This window comes from Kogia breviceps, chromosome 5, assembly GCF_026419965.1.
Source record: "Kogia breviceps isolate mKogBre1 chromosome 5, mKogBre1 haplotype 1, whole genome shotgun sequence".
NCBI lineage: Eukaryota > Metazoa > Chordata > Mammalia > Artiodactyla > Physeteridae > Kogia > Kogia breviceps.
The window spans coordinates 66,458,345-66,473,527 of NC_081314.1; the positions used below are offsets into that span (position 1 = coordinate 66,458,345).

The 15,183-nt window shown below is 44.5% G+C and overlaps 1 protein-coding gene across 2 annotated transcripts in view; it reads right to left on the reverse strand.

Moving 5' to 3' along the window:
- Positions 1-2,635: 2,635 nt before the first annotated feature.
- The window catches only part of KLHL6 (kelch like family member 6), a 52,538-nt gene continuing 39,990 nt past the window's right edge, over positions 2,636-15,183 (reverse strand). For both annotated transcript variants that reach the window (XM_059064539.2, XM_067035337.1), the window contains exons 4-7: positions 11,361-11,598; positions 6,259-6,461; positions 4,505-4,718; positions 2,636-3,151 (exon numbers count right to left, since the gene is read on the reverse strand). In XM_059064539.2, coding sequence (XP_058920522.1) covers positions 2,850-3,151; positions 4,505-4,718; positions 6,259-6,461; positions 11,361-11,598 — 957 coding nt within the window. In that variant the 3' untranslated portion in view covers positions 2,636-2,849. The remainder of the gene's footprint in view (positions 3,152-4,504; positions 4,719-6,258; positions 6,462-11,360; positions 11,599-15,183) is intronic.

The following is a 15,183-nucleotide window of genomic DNA, read 5'->3' on the forward strand; positions in this document are numbered from 1 at the left end:
CAACCTGCCTTGTCCCCCTGTTGGTAGTATGGCTTATGACAGTTAACTTCCTGCAAACTTGATTTGTGTTTGGTTGTTTGTTCATCTCAGAATGGAAATTAGATTTTAAGAGATTCCATCCCTGGCTACTACCTAGAGACTTAAATCCCGATGATATAAAGTTTCCCAAAAATGACTTGAAATTCTTTACGTCCCTAAAAGTTACCGACTGGCAGCTTCAAGTGCAGAACTCTGGATCTTCTTAGTAGGTGTATCTGTCTGCCAATCCATGCCGTTATTGAGAACCTTTGCACTGAGAACCAGATTTATAACACAGAGATCCTAAATCCTCAGTTTCCCAGCATAGGGTTAACCTGCTGAAAATTTGGGCTCAAAATTTTCCAATTGCTGTTATCAAAGGACCACCAGGACAAGGAGCACACTCTTTCTGAGGGGAGGCTGTCTGCGTTGCCAATGATGCTGTCATTGAACTTCCTCTTTGAAAGTTCTTTCCTGAAGTTGTCTTTGAAATCCGACTGATATCTCCTATAGCCCAGAAGTGGTTTCTGAAGGGGATCTCAAAGAAAAACAAATATGTAAACAAAGGCCACATCATTGACCGAAGAGCACAACTTCCCAAGGAGATCACTTGGAAGGGCAATAAAGACCTGGATGCAACCTCACAACTTCACATACGTCTCATTTTCTCTAACCTGATGAAAAGAAAAACTATAATATTGACCAAGTGGCCTGTTTACCTGTTTATCGAGTGTTTCTAGGGTGGGGATTGGTCTTGCTCTTTGGAGTCTCCAAGGCTTGCCAAACAAAAATTTCTTGGAATGTTTGCTGAATTGAAGTAGATTAAATTGTTTCAGTTGAGAGCTTCATTAAGGTTATCAGTGTTTGTGAGTGAGGTATGTGTTCTAAATTCCCACAAATATGTTTGTATTTTCTCATTGCACTTTTCACAGCAAGGAGCTGAACTCTAAGGCACAGAGCTTTTCGAACACCAACATGCATTTATATTTATCCTCAATGATCTCAGTGTAAATAGAAATCTCAGTTGTAATTTTCCAAGTCTTTTTATATGCTTTGAACTGTACCTCCTTCTAACCATAACTTTTCTATGAAAGTTAAATTCACTATCAACTGTAATACCTTCCCAAACTGCTAAGAAGTGCAAGCACAAAATGGCACATCTGACATGAAATAAAACTCTATAAAGAGATTTGAAATCATATGATGAAAATAAAGGACATTAAGTAATGCAGTTACTATGTTGTTACCACTGTTGTTGCTGTTGTTGTTGGTTTTTTTTGGCTGCGTTGGGTCTTCGTTGCTGCGCATGGGATTTTTCCTCTAGTTGGGGCGAGCGGGGGCTACTCTTCATTGCAGTGCACGGGCTTCTCATTGCGGTGGCTTCTCGTTGCAGAGCACAGGCTCTACGTGCACGGGCTTCAGTAGTTGTGGCACACGGGCTTAGCTGCTCCGCGGCATGTGCGGTGTCTCCGGACCAGGGCTCGAACCCACGTCCCCTGCATTGGCAGGCGGATTCTTAACCACTGTGCCACCAGGAAAGCCCCTGTTATTGCTTTTTAAGTACAGCATATGAAACAGGATCTCTTAATCTGTGTCCCCAATTTGGGGATTAGAAGGAATTTCCAGTGAGCTCATATGAAAGCTCCATCTCTTAGAGTGAAGAACAGATGCTGTTCTTTGAGTCAAAACTATGCCAAGCTGATCCAAAAACCAAATAGAAGGAATTAAAAGGATCCTGAAAACAAAGGTTCCAGGAGGGTGGGGTCACAGGGACATGGACCCAAATCACTGTCTAAAAAGTAGAAAGTATGCTGTCAAGAAGAGCCAGTCATTCAACAGTGGCCAGCAATGTAAGGATGTTTACACTGAAGAAACAAAAACAAAAACAACCCTCCCCCCCACGGAAAAACAAAAACGGTATTCTGAGTCTCCGCAAAAACCTTTTCTACATTGCAGTACAGCTGTTGGACATTAAGAGGCTAGGGCACTGGGCTGTGGCTGAAGGTACAGCTCTGTCCAGCAATGACAGTTCCAGTCCACAGTGGGCCTCCTGTGATCATAAAAAATAGAGGCTTCTGATGGGGGAGAACAGAAGTCTTCTACATTTTTCATAGCAAACAGGTCTTCCCAGACCCACCTCCCCAGAACTGTCAGATGCAACAACCTATGAGATGCTCTTGACAAGGGCCCCAAGGTTTCCACACCAAAGATCCCAAATGGTTTAAATATAAGGGAAAAAAGAAAAGAAAAAAAGAAGCACCTTTATTTCCCTGCCTTGCTGAGTGAATCCTTTAGCAAACTTGTCAGAACAAAAATGAGCTGTTTTGTTTTGTTTTTTTTTCATGTTCTGAGATAGACAACATGACAGAACCTACACTAACTTTGAAATTGGAAGACCTGGGTTTAGACTCCTGGTTTAGCTAACTTGTAATCTGATTGACCTGGGGCAAATCACTTAGCCTCTCTTAAACTCGGTTTCCTCACCTGTAGAATGGGAGTAATAAAATCCAGTCACCAGGTCATTTGACGGTTAAAGGCATTGGTATACAAAAGTGCCCTGTATCGAACCTGGCATGGGACAGGTGTGTCTTGAATGTCAAGTATTACTCTTCTTTCCTCCTGAGGTAGGTCTCACAGACAGTCCTGGCTGGTCTCAAGTCCCAAAGCTGTGATTTCCAAGGAGCCGCCATGGGGAGCCGCGGTGAGCCCCTGATGTGTGCACGGCCTGTAACTCAAGCCCCGATAGCTGCTTTAGAGGGACCGATGCGGGGTGGTGGGGGGGGAGAGGGAGGAGGGCTCCCCGCGTGGCTCCGCCCTCTGCGCACCCTCAGTCAGACCGACACAGCTCCAGGTACGATCCTCCGTATGTGGGTGTACGACTTTCTGATGGTGACACTGCCGTGGTGCGACACCCCCCGGGGCAGGACGCACTCCTCCGTCAGTTTCTGGGCCTCGGGGTCCCAGCACAGCACCGTGGCGATGACCTCGTTCTTCTCGTCCCGCCCCCCAGTGATGTAGAGCCGGTTGTTGCAGGGCGCGATGCCACAGCTGGCCCTCTCGTGGCTGAGCTGGGTCACCAGGCACCAGCTGTCCTCCAGAGGGCTGTAGGCGTACAGCGCTCTCATGGCCCCTCCTGAAGAGGAAAGGAAACACCGTGGGCATCTCACTGTTTTTCTGGTTTTCTTCCCCGTTAACCACTGAACTCCTACTCCTGGTTAGGTCAAGTCTACCATCTTGCCAATAGAAAGAGGAAATTCATGGCTCTCCAGAAAGCCAGAAAGGATAACTAGGGGCAGCAAGTCTCATGCTGGAAACACTTCATATCCCTTTAAACTCTGCAGCCAGGTGCTATTCAGGTTCTGAAGGACACCTGGCTTCACATGGCTGCCAAAATGTACCATACGACTGCTTCCTGGAAGAAATACCACCTGGTGCATCAGATGGGCCCGGCTCATAATCCCAGCTCTGCGACTTTTGGATCTGTAACCATGAGCACCAAGACCACGGTGGTGATAAGAAATCAGAAGGACCGTGCACATAAAGCACCTGGCAGAAGGCCTGGTGCATAGAAGTCTTGCATTGTATTGATATACACGGCAGTGACCAGAGGTGGTGACATCTCTAGACTGAGCATGACCTGGGACCCCAGCCCACGTTACCCATCTTGAGATTAGACCTTTGGGGGCAGAATCATGAGTCTGACCATAAAGACACAGGAAACCTGAAGCAAGGGAGAGAAGGGGTTTTGCCTTAATCTGTTCCCATATTTTGCATTCAGGAAGCCTTCTCTGATTAGCTCTTATTTGCTGAAGTTATTTATTTTTGGTATTTCCTTGATCAGTAGTTCTCAATCCTGGCTGTACATTAAAATCACCTGCACATTAAAAACACCTGACACTGTGGCCAGCGTCCTCCTTCTCATTCTGATATTATTGGTCTGCACAAGCCCCAGCTACCCATATTCTTGGAAAAAGCTCCATAGATGACTCTAATGAGTAGTCAGGGTTGAGGTCCATCACCCTCAACAATTACATGCCAACTGTGGTCTGGCTAGTCAGGCTTTCCTTCCAGCTAAATGCAACCTTTCAGAACCCCCAAAGCAAGTCGGAAGAATAAAATTCCCATGAACACAAAATAAGAAATAAAGATAGCTACCATTTATTGGGCACTTATATGGTGAATATTTCAATTTCTGTGCATTGCTAATGCTTACAACACACTTTGTTCCCAAAGCAATTTCTTGCTCCTCCCCTGGGCCCCATTGTCCATCTGTCTTGTATGTCTCCTAAATGGGGGCTGTTTCTGTCTCCAGAACTGCAAGGTAAATTCCACCGAGGCCTGGATCAATCCCATCTTCTCTTCTTTTCAACCCCACCCACATCACCCAGGAACTCAAGAATTCCCAGGAGGGCCTCATGCGATCTACCTGCAGGGCTGCAGGTATAGGGGACCCTACACTTAAATAAGAAGCCATTTGCTCACTTACCAACCACATAGATACGGTCCCGGAAACTCACTGCATTGATGCATTTAGCCTCTACTGGCATGGTTGACTTTAAATTCCACTTATTGGTTGAAGGGTCATAACACTGAGTCTTGTCCGTGGCCAGTTTCCCATTGGGGCCTCCCCCAATCACGTAGAGCTTCTTCTTATGGCTGGTGGCTGCGAAGGAACTGACATGGATAAGGAGGGGCGCAGCCTGCAGAGACACAGGGCACCGGGAGAAGCTGTCAGTGACACTGCCCAGATTGCTTCAGTGGCTCACAGGACACAGGCCAGGAGCCAGGGGACACAAGCCTAGGAATCCTTTGCCTGAAGTCACAAGGCCTGTGGGCCTGAATCCCCTGAGACACAGAGAGGATCAAAGCATACATTTCCCACCCTCCTGCCAGGCTCCAGATGTTTCTAGCCTGTTTCTTCCAGAGTCCAGTTCTCAGGGCAGGAGGGGTGTACAGGAATAAGTGTTTATACAGATGAAACCAGCCAATGTTGGAGGAGAATGCTTTCTCAGACATGCATATTCATATTTATTCATGTGCTCCTTTATTCAAAAAATATTTACTGAGTGCCTACTATGTGCCAGGCATTGTCGTTGGTGCTTATAGCTAGGAAGAAAAGCTGGTATAAGGGTTTCAGGTGGCCACAGGTAAGCATATTCTCCCACTCTGGGGCAACATACAGATCTGAGGGTTAAGCCAGACTTGTGTTTCCATCCTGTGAACCCCAGGGCACTAAAGGGGACTTTTAAGAGCCTCTTACCCATTAACATAACCCTCTTGGGTCATGGAGCAAGTCCCATGTGATGGGACTTAAACTGAGAAGGTCTTGGGCACAGTCTTATAAATGTTAAGGGCTCCCTATAAAGTTCTTTTCAGGTTAACAGATCTTGGCTGGATGCCATCATGACCTGTCTACCTTTGCTTGTGCCTGTGATGACCACATTTCACACACCCCAAAGCTGGAACATGCTCTGACATATAATCTGATAAGGAGAAAGAAAATTTGAAATTGGGAATAATCTGGAAATATGGGAAGTGAGGTCACCTTACCTTTGTGTGTGTGTTGGGCAGGGGTAAGGATACTTAACATGAGATCTACCCTCTTAACACATTTTAAAGTGTAAAATACAGTATTGTTATCTATAGGCACAATGTTGTATGGCAGATCTCCAGAGCTGGTTCATCTTGCATAACGGAAACTTTATGCCCATCGATGAGCAATGCTTTGCCTTGTCTTGAGTATGATATATACCTGAGATTGCATTGCTGAAGTCTTGTTTGAAGGCATGCAAATGGTTCATCAGTAATAGGTAAATAAATAAGGGCTGACTTCTAAATACTACCAAATGACTCTGGATTCAACAAACAGTGTAGTCAAGAGATCCTGGTGTGCCCAGTGTGGAGAAGACAAGGGCAGATGGCATCGGAGGAGACAGAGACTCTAGGCCAAGACATGCAGACCAAGACAGGATCAAGCCTCCTGTCTACATCGGGGGTTCTGGCCAGGATAGGACAGGTACCCACACAGAGCTCCCCCACCTGGAAGGAAATCATTTCCGTGACCTGATCAGCAATGCTGACTCGATGGCTCCTATGAGGAGGGACGCTCAGAGCCACCAAAAGTGTTCTCAGTGGGAGCAGAGAGATCAGAAAGCCATATACCTACATTGGCAGATACCTCTTTTTTTTTTTTAAGCTTTGAAGCAATAATACAGAGTTACTCATAGAAATAATCTATACCTCTGACCAGCAGTTGTGGAAGGGGTCATAGGTCTCCACGTTGTTGATCCTCTGCAAGCCATCGAAACCTCCGATCACATAGACCTTGCCCCCAAGCACCACCATCTTATGCCTCCAGCGGCCTATGTTTAAATACTCAATTTGAATCCACTTGTTGATTGAAGAATTATATTTCCAAACATCGTGCTGTGTTTCTTTGCCACCTAGGAGACATATAGAGCATTTAAGAAACCACTGATATGTCAGAAATGCAGCTTCTCCCATAATTTCCCACTGGCCCAGAAGTGTTAAACCCCCAGACGAGCACCAACATCCTCCCCATCCCCCTGGACAAAAGAAATCATGAAGGTGCATATGCAGTGTGGTTGCCGGGACAGAGCCTGCACAGGGAGACAGGGAGACACAGTGTAAGCCTGGGGTGGATCATGCACTGGGCTGTGCCATGTGTCACCTCTGTGGTGTGAGAATTCAGAGAAGAGGAGGCTGCGTGAGCTAGGTCCAGAGAAGGCTTCAGGGGAGTAGTACCCAAGTCTGCCTAGGCGAGTGGGGACCAACAGGAGCCTGGACTCCAGTGTTTGTAAGGCTCAGGGGCAGGAAGTCAGGCAGGACAGGTAAAGTTGGACGATTGCAGGTGGGGAGAGTAGGGCCTTGACCAGCGGGCAAATGAGAAAGCAGCTTAAGTTCTATGTTTGCTTATTTATTCAAACAAATACAAACCTGGGAAAAATCACCACAAAATCTTACAAAATTCTCTTGGTTCATATCTCTGATCCATATAAAAACATAAGTGAGGTTTGTCCTAATTTGAAACAATTTCTATTGGAACAGAATGAGATGCTCACAACAGATCATTTGAGAGTGAGCTGGTAAAAAATTTTTTCAAGACAACTCAATAAATAGAAAATATGTAATTCAGGTAAGGAGAGAGACCAAGACAAAAGAGAACTGACTTTTTTGGTGACTTTAATAAAATATTTTAATGACTTTGTGTTTCCATTTCCCCATCAGCACAGAGTACTACCAACTACCTAAAACAAAGGATGTACCTTTCAGACTAAAATGTGCACTAGTGTGGAAATGAATATCATTAATGACGCTCTGTGTCAAGGTAAGTGTTTATCAAGGGTGGAGCACAGAAGTGGGATTCCTAGGTCAACGGCGTGCCCACCTTGAATTTTTACAGGTGCTACCAATCAACCTTCCAAAGCTGTCCTGGTTGACTTTTCCCCATACCCCACCCACAGCGGATATTAGGAAGGTTTTTTTGGTTGGTTTGTTTTGTTTTACAGCCTGAGAGAGAAAAATGATGTCATAGTTTGGTTTCCCCTGGCTGCTAGGGAGACTGAGCTTCGTCCTCTCCTGTTATCTTTTTGTTCATATAGTTTAACCATTCTGGGGGAGGGGGGTTGTATACCTTTTAGAGGTCTCTATTCAAAACACTGTGATATTGATCCCATTCAGGTAGTGTCCAAAATTATAAAATAACTATACACTTTCAAAGAAATGTATGCAAACACTATTAAAAAGGGAAAAAAATGACAAGTTTTTACTTCAGGATGTAAAAGAAGACCTGATTAACTGGGCAGGCATATCATGTGCACAGATGATAAGACAGGTTATTGCAAAGATGTCAACCCTCCCCAAGTTAACCTATATATTAGGTGCCTTCAGGGCTTTTCATGGATTTCAGGACATGAAGTGACCATTCTAAGCTTCATTTGGAAGAGTAGATTTGGCAACATTTCTAAGAAACTTTTGAAAAAGAAGAAAGAATGAGAGAGCTCTCCCTAGCAAATATTGAAATATACTAAAAAGCTATGATAATAAAAATAATGTGCTACTAGTATAAGACAAACTGATCAACCAAAAACAAGGTACAGAAACAGACTAAAAGATATAGAGATTAAATAAATGGCATTAGAACAATTGGCTATCTGTTTAGAGAAAAATTTAGATCCCTATTTCACATTATAATTAAAATAAAATTTAAATGTAAATGCTATAGAAGTAACTGGAGAATATATAGGAGAAGATGTTAATGATCTTGGGGTGGGGAGGGGCTTTCTAAGCATGACAAGAAACCTAGAACATATAGAAAAGAAAGTTACTATATAAAATATAAATCAAAGTTAAAAGACAACCACTGTCTGGGAGAAAGTATTTGTAATACAAATAGCAAAGGATACATAATAAGAACTCCAAAAAATTAATAAGGAAAAGACAACCAATAGAAAAACAAAGGGTAGGAACAGATCATTTTTTAAAAACAGATACGTTTAGCTAATAAATAGATGAAAATATATTCAACCTCATTAATTATCTAAGAGTGTAAATTTGCACACTCAAGTCTATTAAAAAAGTAATCGATAGTAAAAAATGTTAACAAGGATGTAGAAAATGGGCACTGACATTCATCATTGGTTGAACTGTAAATTGGTACAAACGTTCTGGAGGACAACTTAGCAATATCTACAAAAATTCTGAATTTACACATCTTATGACCACTTCCAGGAATCTCTCCATATATCAGCACAAGTTCATAAATATATGTGTATGAAAATGCCTATTGCGGTATTTCTTTCAGTGGGAAAATAAAAGCTGAAAAAAATTATGGTTCATTCATTCAATAGACAGCCCTGAAGCTGGTGAAATGAGCAGTAATAACAATCCTCACAGTAATTATAATGATGACTAACACTGCTGAGCTCTCACCACGTGCTTGGGATTGTGCTGTACTTTACATGTATTACATTGCTTAACATATAGTAGATCAATTATACCAACATGTAATGATGTTCAGAACAGATTGTTAGTTGAGTACACATTTCTGTTGATTTAGTACAACAAGCATGCTTTCATGTATTGCCTGTATCATTTTTATTTTTTTAACACCTTTATTGGAGTATAATTGCTTTACAATGGTGTGTTAGTTTCTGCTTTATAACAAAGTGAATCAGTTATACATATACATATGTCCCCATATCCCCTCCCTCTTGCATCTCCCTTCCTCCCACCCTCCCTATCCCACCCCTCTAGGTGGTCACAAATCACCGAGCTGATCTCTCTGTGCTATGTGGCTGCTTCCCACTAGCTGTCTGTTTTACATTTGGTAGTGTATATATGTCCATGCCACTCTCTCACTTCGTCCCAGATTACCCTTCCCCCTCCCCCATCCTCAAGTCCATGCTCTAGTAGGTCTGTGTCTTTATTCCCATCTTGCCCCTAGGTTCTTCATGACCATTTTTTTTTTTTAGATTCCATATATATGTGTTAGCAGCCTGTATCATTTTTAAAAAGAAAACAACAAATTGAAGATGGACAAAAGACAAGTTGTAGAATAAAACACTATGTGTAGTGTATGTGGCAAAGACTGACCATGATTACCAAACCTGTCTTTTCCTCCTGGGCACACGGCTAAACTACATTTCCCAGCCCCGCTGCATGGGGGGCGAGGGTGCAGGGAGGGCATGCGGCTGGTTCTTGCCAATAGAATGTGAGCAGAACTGATGCCTCATGTCCAGGCCGAGGCTGTTGTGAGCAGGTGTGTCTTCTCAACTTGATGGGTTTCTCTCTCTTCCCGAAATGCATCAGGCTTGAAGGTCACGTCTGGAAACAGCCTCATCATGATACGGAAGGAGCCTAGGTCCCTGAATGACTGAGTGGAGCAGGTGCTCTCCCCCAACCCACACATACTACTGTGGTGATTCACTGAGATTTAGGGTTTGTTACAGCAGCTGGCATTACTTACTCTAAGACAATACAAAACCATTTTTGTAAAAGAAAAAATGAAAACATGTAGGATTGTAACGGCACAGAGAAACTGCCATATTTTACTTTACACTCCCTGTATTGCTGAAATCTTCTACAACAATTAAAAAATGTTTCTGGGGACTTCCTTGGTGGCTCAGTGGCTAAGATTCTGTGCTCCCAGTGCAGGGGTTCTGGGTTCAGTCCCTGGCCGGGGAACTGGATTCCACATGCATGCCGCGACTAACAGTTCTCATGCCACAACTAAGGAGCCCACATGCAGCAACTAAGACCCGGCACAGCCAAATAAATAAATAAGTATTTTTTTAAAAAATGTTTCTGTAAGATTAAAGAAAGCTAAACCCTAGTCTGTGGTATTAATAGACTCAAAGAAGAGCTGACCTGCCCTTTATCTTGGAGGAGACCAGCTCTGGGAATAAGCTCTTTCCAAAACAAGTTCAGATTAAAGAAAACCTCCAAGAGAAGGGAAGGGATGTTTGTCTTTTCCCTTGGTACTGCAAGAAGAGCTAGGTGGCTTTTGATGTCATGGGAGAGCATGAGACTCAGAGAACATGGATTGGAATCCTGCCTGACACTTACCACTGTGTGACTTTAGGTAAGTTCCATACCTTTCTGAGCCTCAGTTTTCTCCATTTGTAATCCGGAGATTAAAATCACCTACCTTATAGAGTTGATGTGAGAGGCAATAATTAATTGCTACCAAAGAGTAAATTCATCTACTATGCTGTAAAGATGGTAGAGATTACATCATTTAATAAATATTTATTGAGCATTTACTATGGCCAGACACAGCGCTAGGTATTGGGAATACAGTGTTGATTCATGGAATTTAAGAACTAATGGGAAACAGGCATAGAGCAGTTATAAACAATTAAGCAAACACCTTAGAAGTAAGAAATGAAAAAGTACTGGATGCTATTGGAGCATGTAAAAGTAAGAACTAATAAACTTGAGGGGAGAGGTCAGATTTGGGGGAAAGAGCAGACATTTTTATTCATTACTGTATTCCCAGTGGCTAGCTCAGTGTCCTATGCCTATAGCAGACACCGAGTAAACTCTAGTATCACTTTCCTTCTTCCTTTTCCATGAAGGAAGTCCTATCTGCCGGCTCCCCCAGTTCCTACTACAATACTGATCAAGGATTAGGGTTCACTCAGTAATTATTCCCCCTCCACGATAAGACCCTCTGAGTGCCTGGTTTCCATATCCTGACCCACTTAGTGCTAGATCAGTGCCATCCACAGTAATAATTCTTGGATGGTTGCCTGTCTCTCACTCAGGAAAACATGTAGTGCCTTGGGGGCTGGCTTTGGCATCACGTGGCTTCTGCTTACCTGAGATGTAGACCTCATTTTTTAATGTCACGCATGCAAACTCCACCCACTTCTTATTCTCACTGTCCAGCTCGTGCTCTGTCATGGGGAGCTTGGCCACCTCCAGGCGGCTGCGCCTCAGGGGATCCAGGCAGGTTACCTCCGCCACAAACCGTTCATCTTTCGTGCAGCCACCGATGATCATGAACACCTCAGATTGGAACTCATGCATCCTGGGCTTGGTGCGCTCCGAAATGATCTGGAAAACCGATGGGAGTACAAAAAGGCAGAATGGCACAGTGGTTCAGAGCTCAGGCTATGGAGCCAGAGGAGCAGAGCCCAATTCCCAACTCTGCTACCATAGGACCATGTGACTTCACCTCCCTGAGCCTCAGGTTTTTCTTCTGTATAATGGAAATTTTAGTGGTAACAACCTCATAGGTTTGTCATGAGGATTAAATGAGATAATATATTTAGTGTGCTTGGCCCAGGGCCTGATGTATAGTAGGTACTCAATAAAGGTTATCGGTTGTAGATTTTGCTACTTTTTAAGAAGTTCAGGTCTGTCTACCATCAAATGCACTTTCCTGCCTCTTCCCTCTTGCTTGGTCAGAAGCACTGAATCCTGGAATTTCATTTCTGGCCAGCTTCCACTCCCCCCTGGTTTCAGCTTCTTGATGATATCCCAGACTTTGCTCGCTAGCAGGCCTTTTCTGGAAGAGAAGTCCTGAGGGCACATAAGAGCATCCAGAGACTTAGGAGAGAAGAACCAAAAGGGAGCAAGGGTGTGTCCAAGGAGGTTGGGAGACTGGGTCCCGTCATCAAGCATATGACCCTTCAGAGCCTTGAACAAGCAAAGAAATCCGTACCACAGATATTTGAACCCAGCTGAAAGAGCAGAGGTTTGGAGTCAAATACATCAGAGTTCCATCCTGGTTCCGCCACCGATGGCCATGTGACCTTGGAGAAGCAACACAATCTCTGTAAATGCCTGTGATCATTCCTATGCTACCATGCCATTGTGAGCATTCATGAGGTTGTGATGTAGAGAGCTGAGGAGAGCGCCTGGCACACGCATGGCCCTCCATAGCTAATCACGGCAGTAGGAGTGGTGGGAGATGTCATATTGATGTAATTAATGAAAAGGGAGAGCTGCCCTCCTCCTGGTTCCAGCCATCCCTGGGCTTGATGGGGAAGGTTCTACAGGGGTACTGATGGGAGACAGAGAGGCAGCAGCGCCTATTTCCCACATGGCCAAAGCAGCTACTCTTTCCTACAAGGTTAAGCTGACCTAATATGGATTATGGAACTTCAATCTTGCCCACAGATGGTGACAAACAGTTTACCTGAGTCCACAAGTGGTGAATCCAATCAATAGTCACACGTAATCAGATCAGCCAACACCCAACATCTACTTTCCCAGAAGAGACTTTGTTTTTCTGGGCCAATAATCAGATACAGTAAATTCTGCATCCTCAGTTATTGAGGCCAGACCATGGCCATAATGTCTGTGGCAGGGCTCTCCTTTATGGTCAGCAGAAAGGAGTGTGGGGGGGTGTGGCAGGATAAATCCTGGGCAATGGTCTGAGACTGAGGGCACTGACAGGGGAAAGGCCAGCTGGGATAAGGGTGGAAGGGGTGGTCCCGAGAACTTGGAGGCACTATGAGAATACCAAGCTGGTAGGAGAGGATGAGCAATGAGTTGGCACCAAAGACGAACTTGGCCAATCTGAGATTTCTCTCTCCAGCCTCTACACCTTCCTTCCCACAGCTGAGGTACAACCTCTAGCACCAATCTGGTCCTCTTGCAGGGAGGATTTAGGGATTATAGGGCAATGCTTAGAGGACAGCACTAGCGTCTCAGAATTGGTTCCCTGTGACCCTTACTCTGGTTCTGAGAGCCAAGCCTCAGCCTCCTCTCTGAAGCCCCCCATCTTATTCACAGTGTCTGCTCTCCTGCATCAACAGCCTGCTGACTAGCAGGGGACCAAATCTGCCATGATCTTACTCCTGACTCCCAGGGCTGGCATCCTGGTCCTGAGTCCTGGCCTGTGGAAGACTCTGCTCTCACTGACTGAACCCTGCATTCCTGCCTGCTGCCTGGATCTCCCCAAAGTATCTGTCCTGGATTTCCCACACTACCTTCCCAACCACTTACCCTGTAAGCCACTTGACATTATTTTCTGTGTCATTTTGTTCTTTCCTCCAGGAAGCCATTCTTGCCTTTCCACACCTGTTCCCACAGTCCTGAATTTCCCTATCACGGCACTTTTCACCCTCATGTAATTTATTCTAATGTCCCTGATGGCAGGGATAGCCCTTTTCTCCAATGGATCCTCAAGCACCAAGAACAGTGCCTGGAGCTTGTGGGTTTCCATAAATGTTGGCTGAATGAATGAATGGGCAAGTTAGTTAACCCAGGACCTGATAAAGATTTTTTTTCCAGTCTAGATCATTGTGGTAACCAGCTTCCACAATGGCCCCCAGCAATCCCCACCTCCTGGTATTTACATCTATGTTGTTCCCTCCACATTGTTCCTAGGTTGATCTCTATGCCAATAGACTACAATAGTGTTGGTATACCACTTCTGAAATTAGGTTATGAAGGCACTACAGCTTCCATCTTGATAGCTCTCTCAGTCTTTCTTGGGTCATTTGCTCTAAAGGAAGACAGCTGCTATGGAGAGGCCCAAGTAGCAAGAAGCTGAGGCTTCCAGCCAACAGCCAGCAAGAAAGTGATGCCTGTCAACAATCCTGCGAGGGAACTTGCAAATGGATCCTCCAGCCCCCTTGGAGCTTTGAGATGACTAACTGCAGCCCCAGCCAATAGCTGGACTGCAACTTCAGAGGAGACCCTGCGCCAGAATCACCCAGCTGAATCACTCCCAGATTCCTGCGAACTGTGAGATAATAAATGTTTGTTGTTTTAAACAGCTGTTTGGGGATAATTTGTTGCACAGCAATAGATAACTAATACAATCATCTAGTTGATGGGACTGGCTGGGTATTGAGACCTGCCTTGTAACGCGGAACCACAGGACTGCCAGATGGTGGCACCATTACCAAATTGTAAGTTTAGCTACACTTTGCAAAATATTAACCCCAAAGGCATGACAAATGCCAATCTGAAGTCAGAGATGGGCAAGTTTGTTGCAGACACAGGGAAGTAAGTGTTTGCCAAAGAATCACACGCAACAATCAGGCCTACACAGTTTATTTTCAGATTGTTAGAAGTAGAGCAAAAAAGTTTCCCCTTACTGACTACTCATTCCAAAGAACCTATCTGAGAGGACCAAACAGAAGTGACCAAACTGCTTGGATAAAGCTCCTCAGGGTGAGCTTCTGCCCCGCTGCCCTCAGGAGTAGGTCCTCCTGACAGCACACATATCAGAGCAGCCTTTGGTATAGATCAAGTTGGTCCCTGGAAACTTAGGAGGCAATGAAATGAAGGGGTAACTTTCTCTGCCCCCAAAGACCTCTCCCAATGAAGGTACCAGCTAGTACTCTAAATCAAATGTAAGTTGACATTTGCTTTTAGGGCTCTAAAACTTCCTTCTGTTACCACCTTCATGAGCTCTGAGGAGGGACAAGGTTAAAATGGAGAGATAATGATAGGATAAGCAAGGTTAAAGTTTGGAAAAGGAAGGTTAGGAGGAGAAATGTGTTCACAGAGTATCCTCCAGGCTTACACTAGTGTCATTAGGAATAAAGCCAAGATCACACAAGTAGCGAGAAGGCTGGGAGTTTCAGGGAATCAACTAGCAATGAGACACAACTCAGATATCACAATGTTTTGTTGGTTCAGTTACCTAGACTATAAAACGAGGATGAGAGGGCTTCCCTG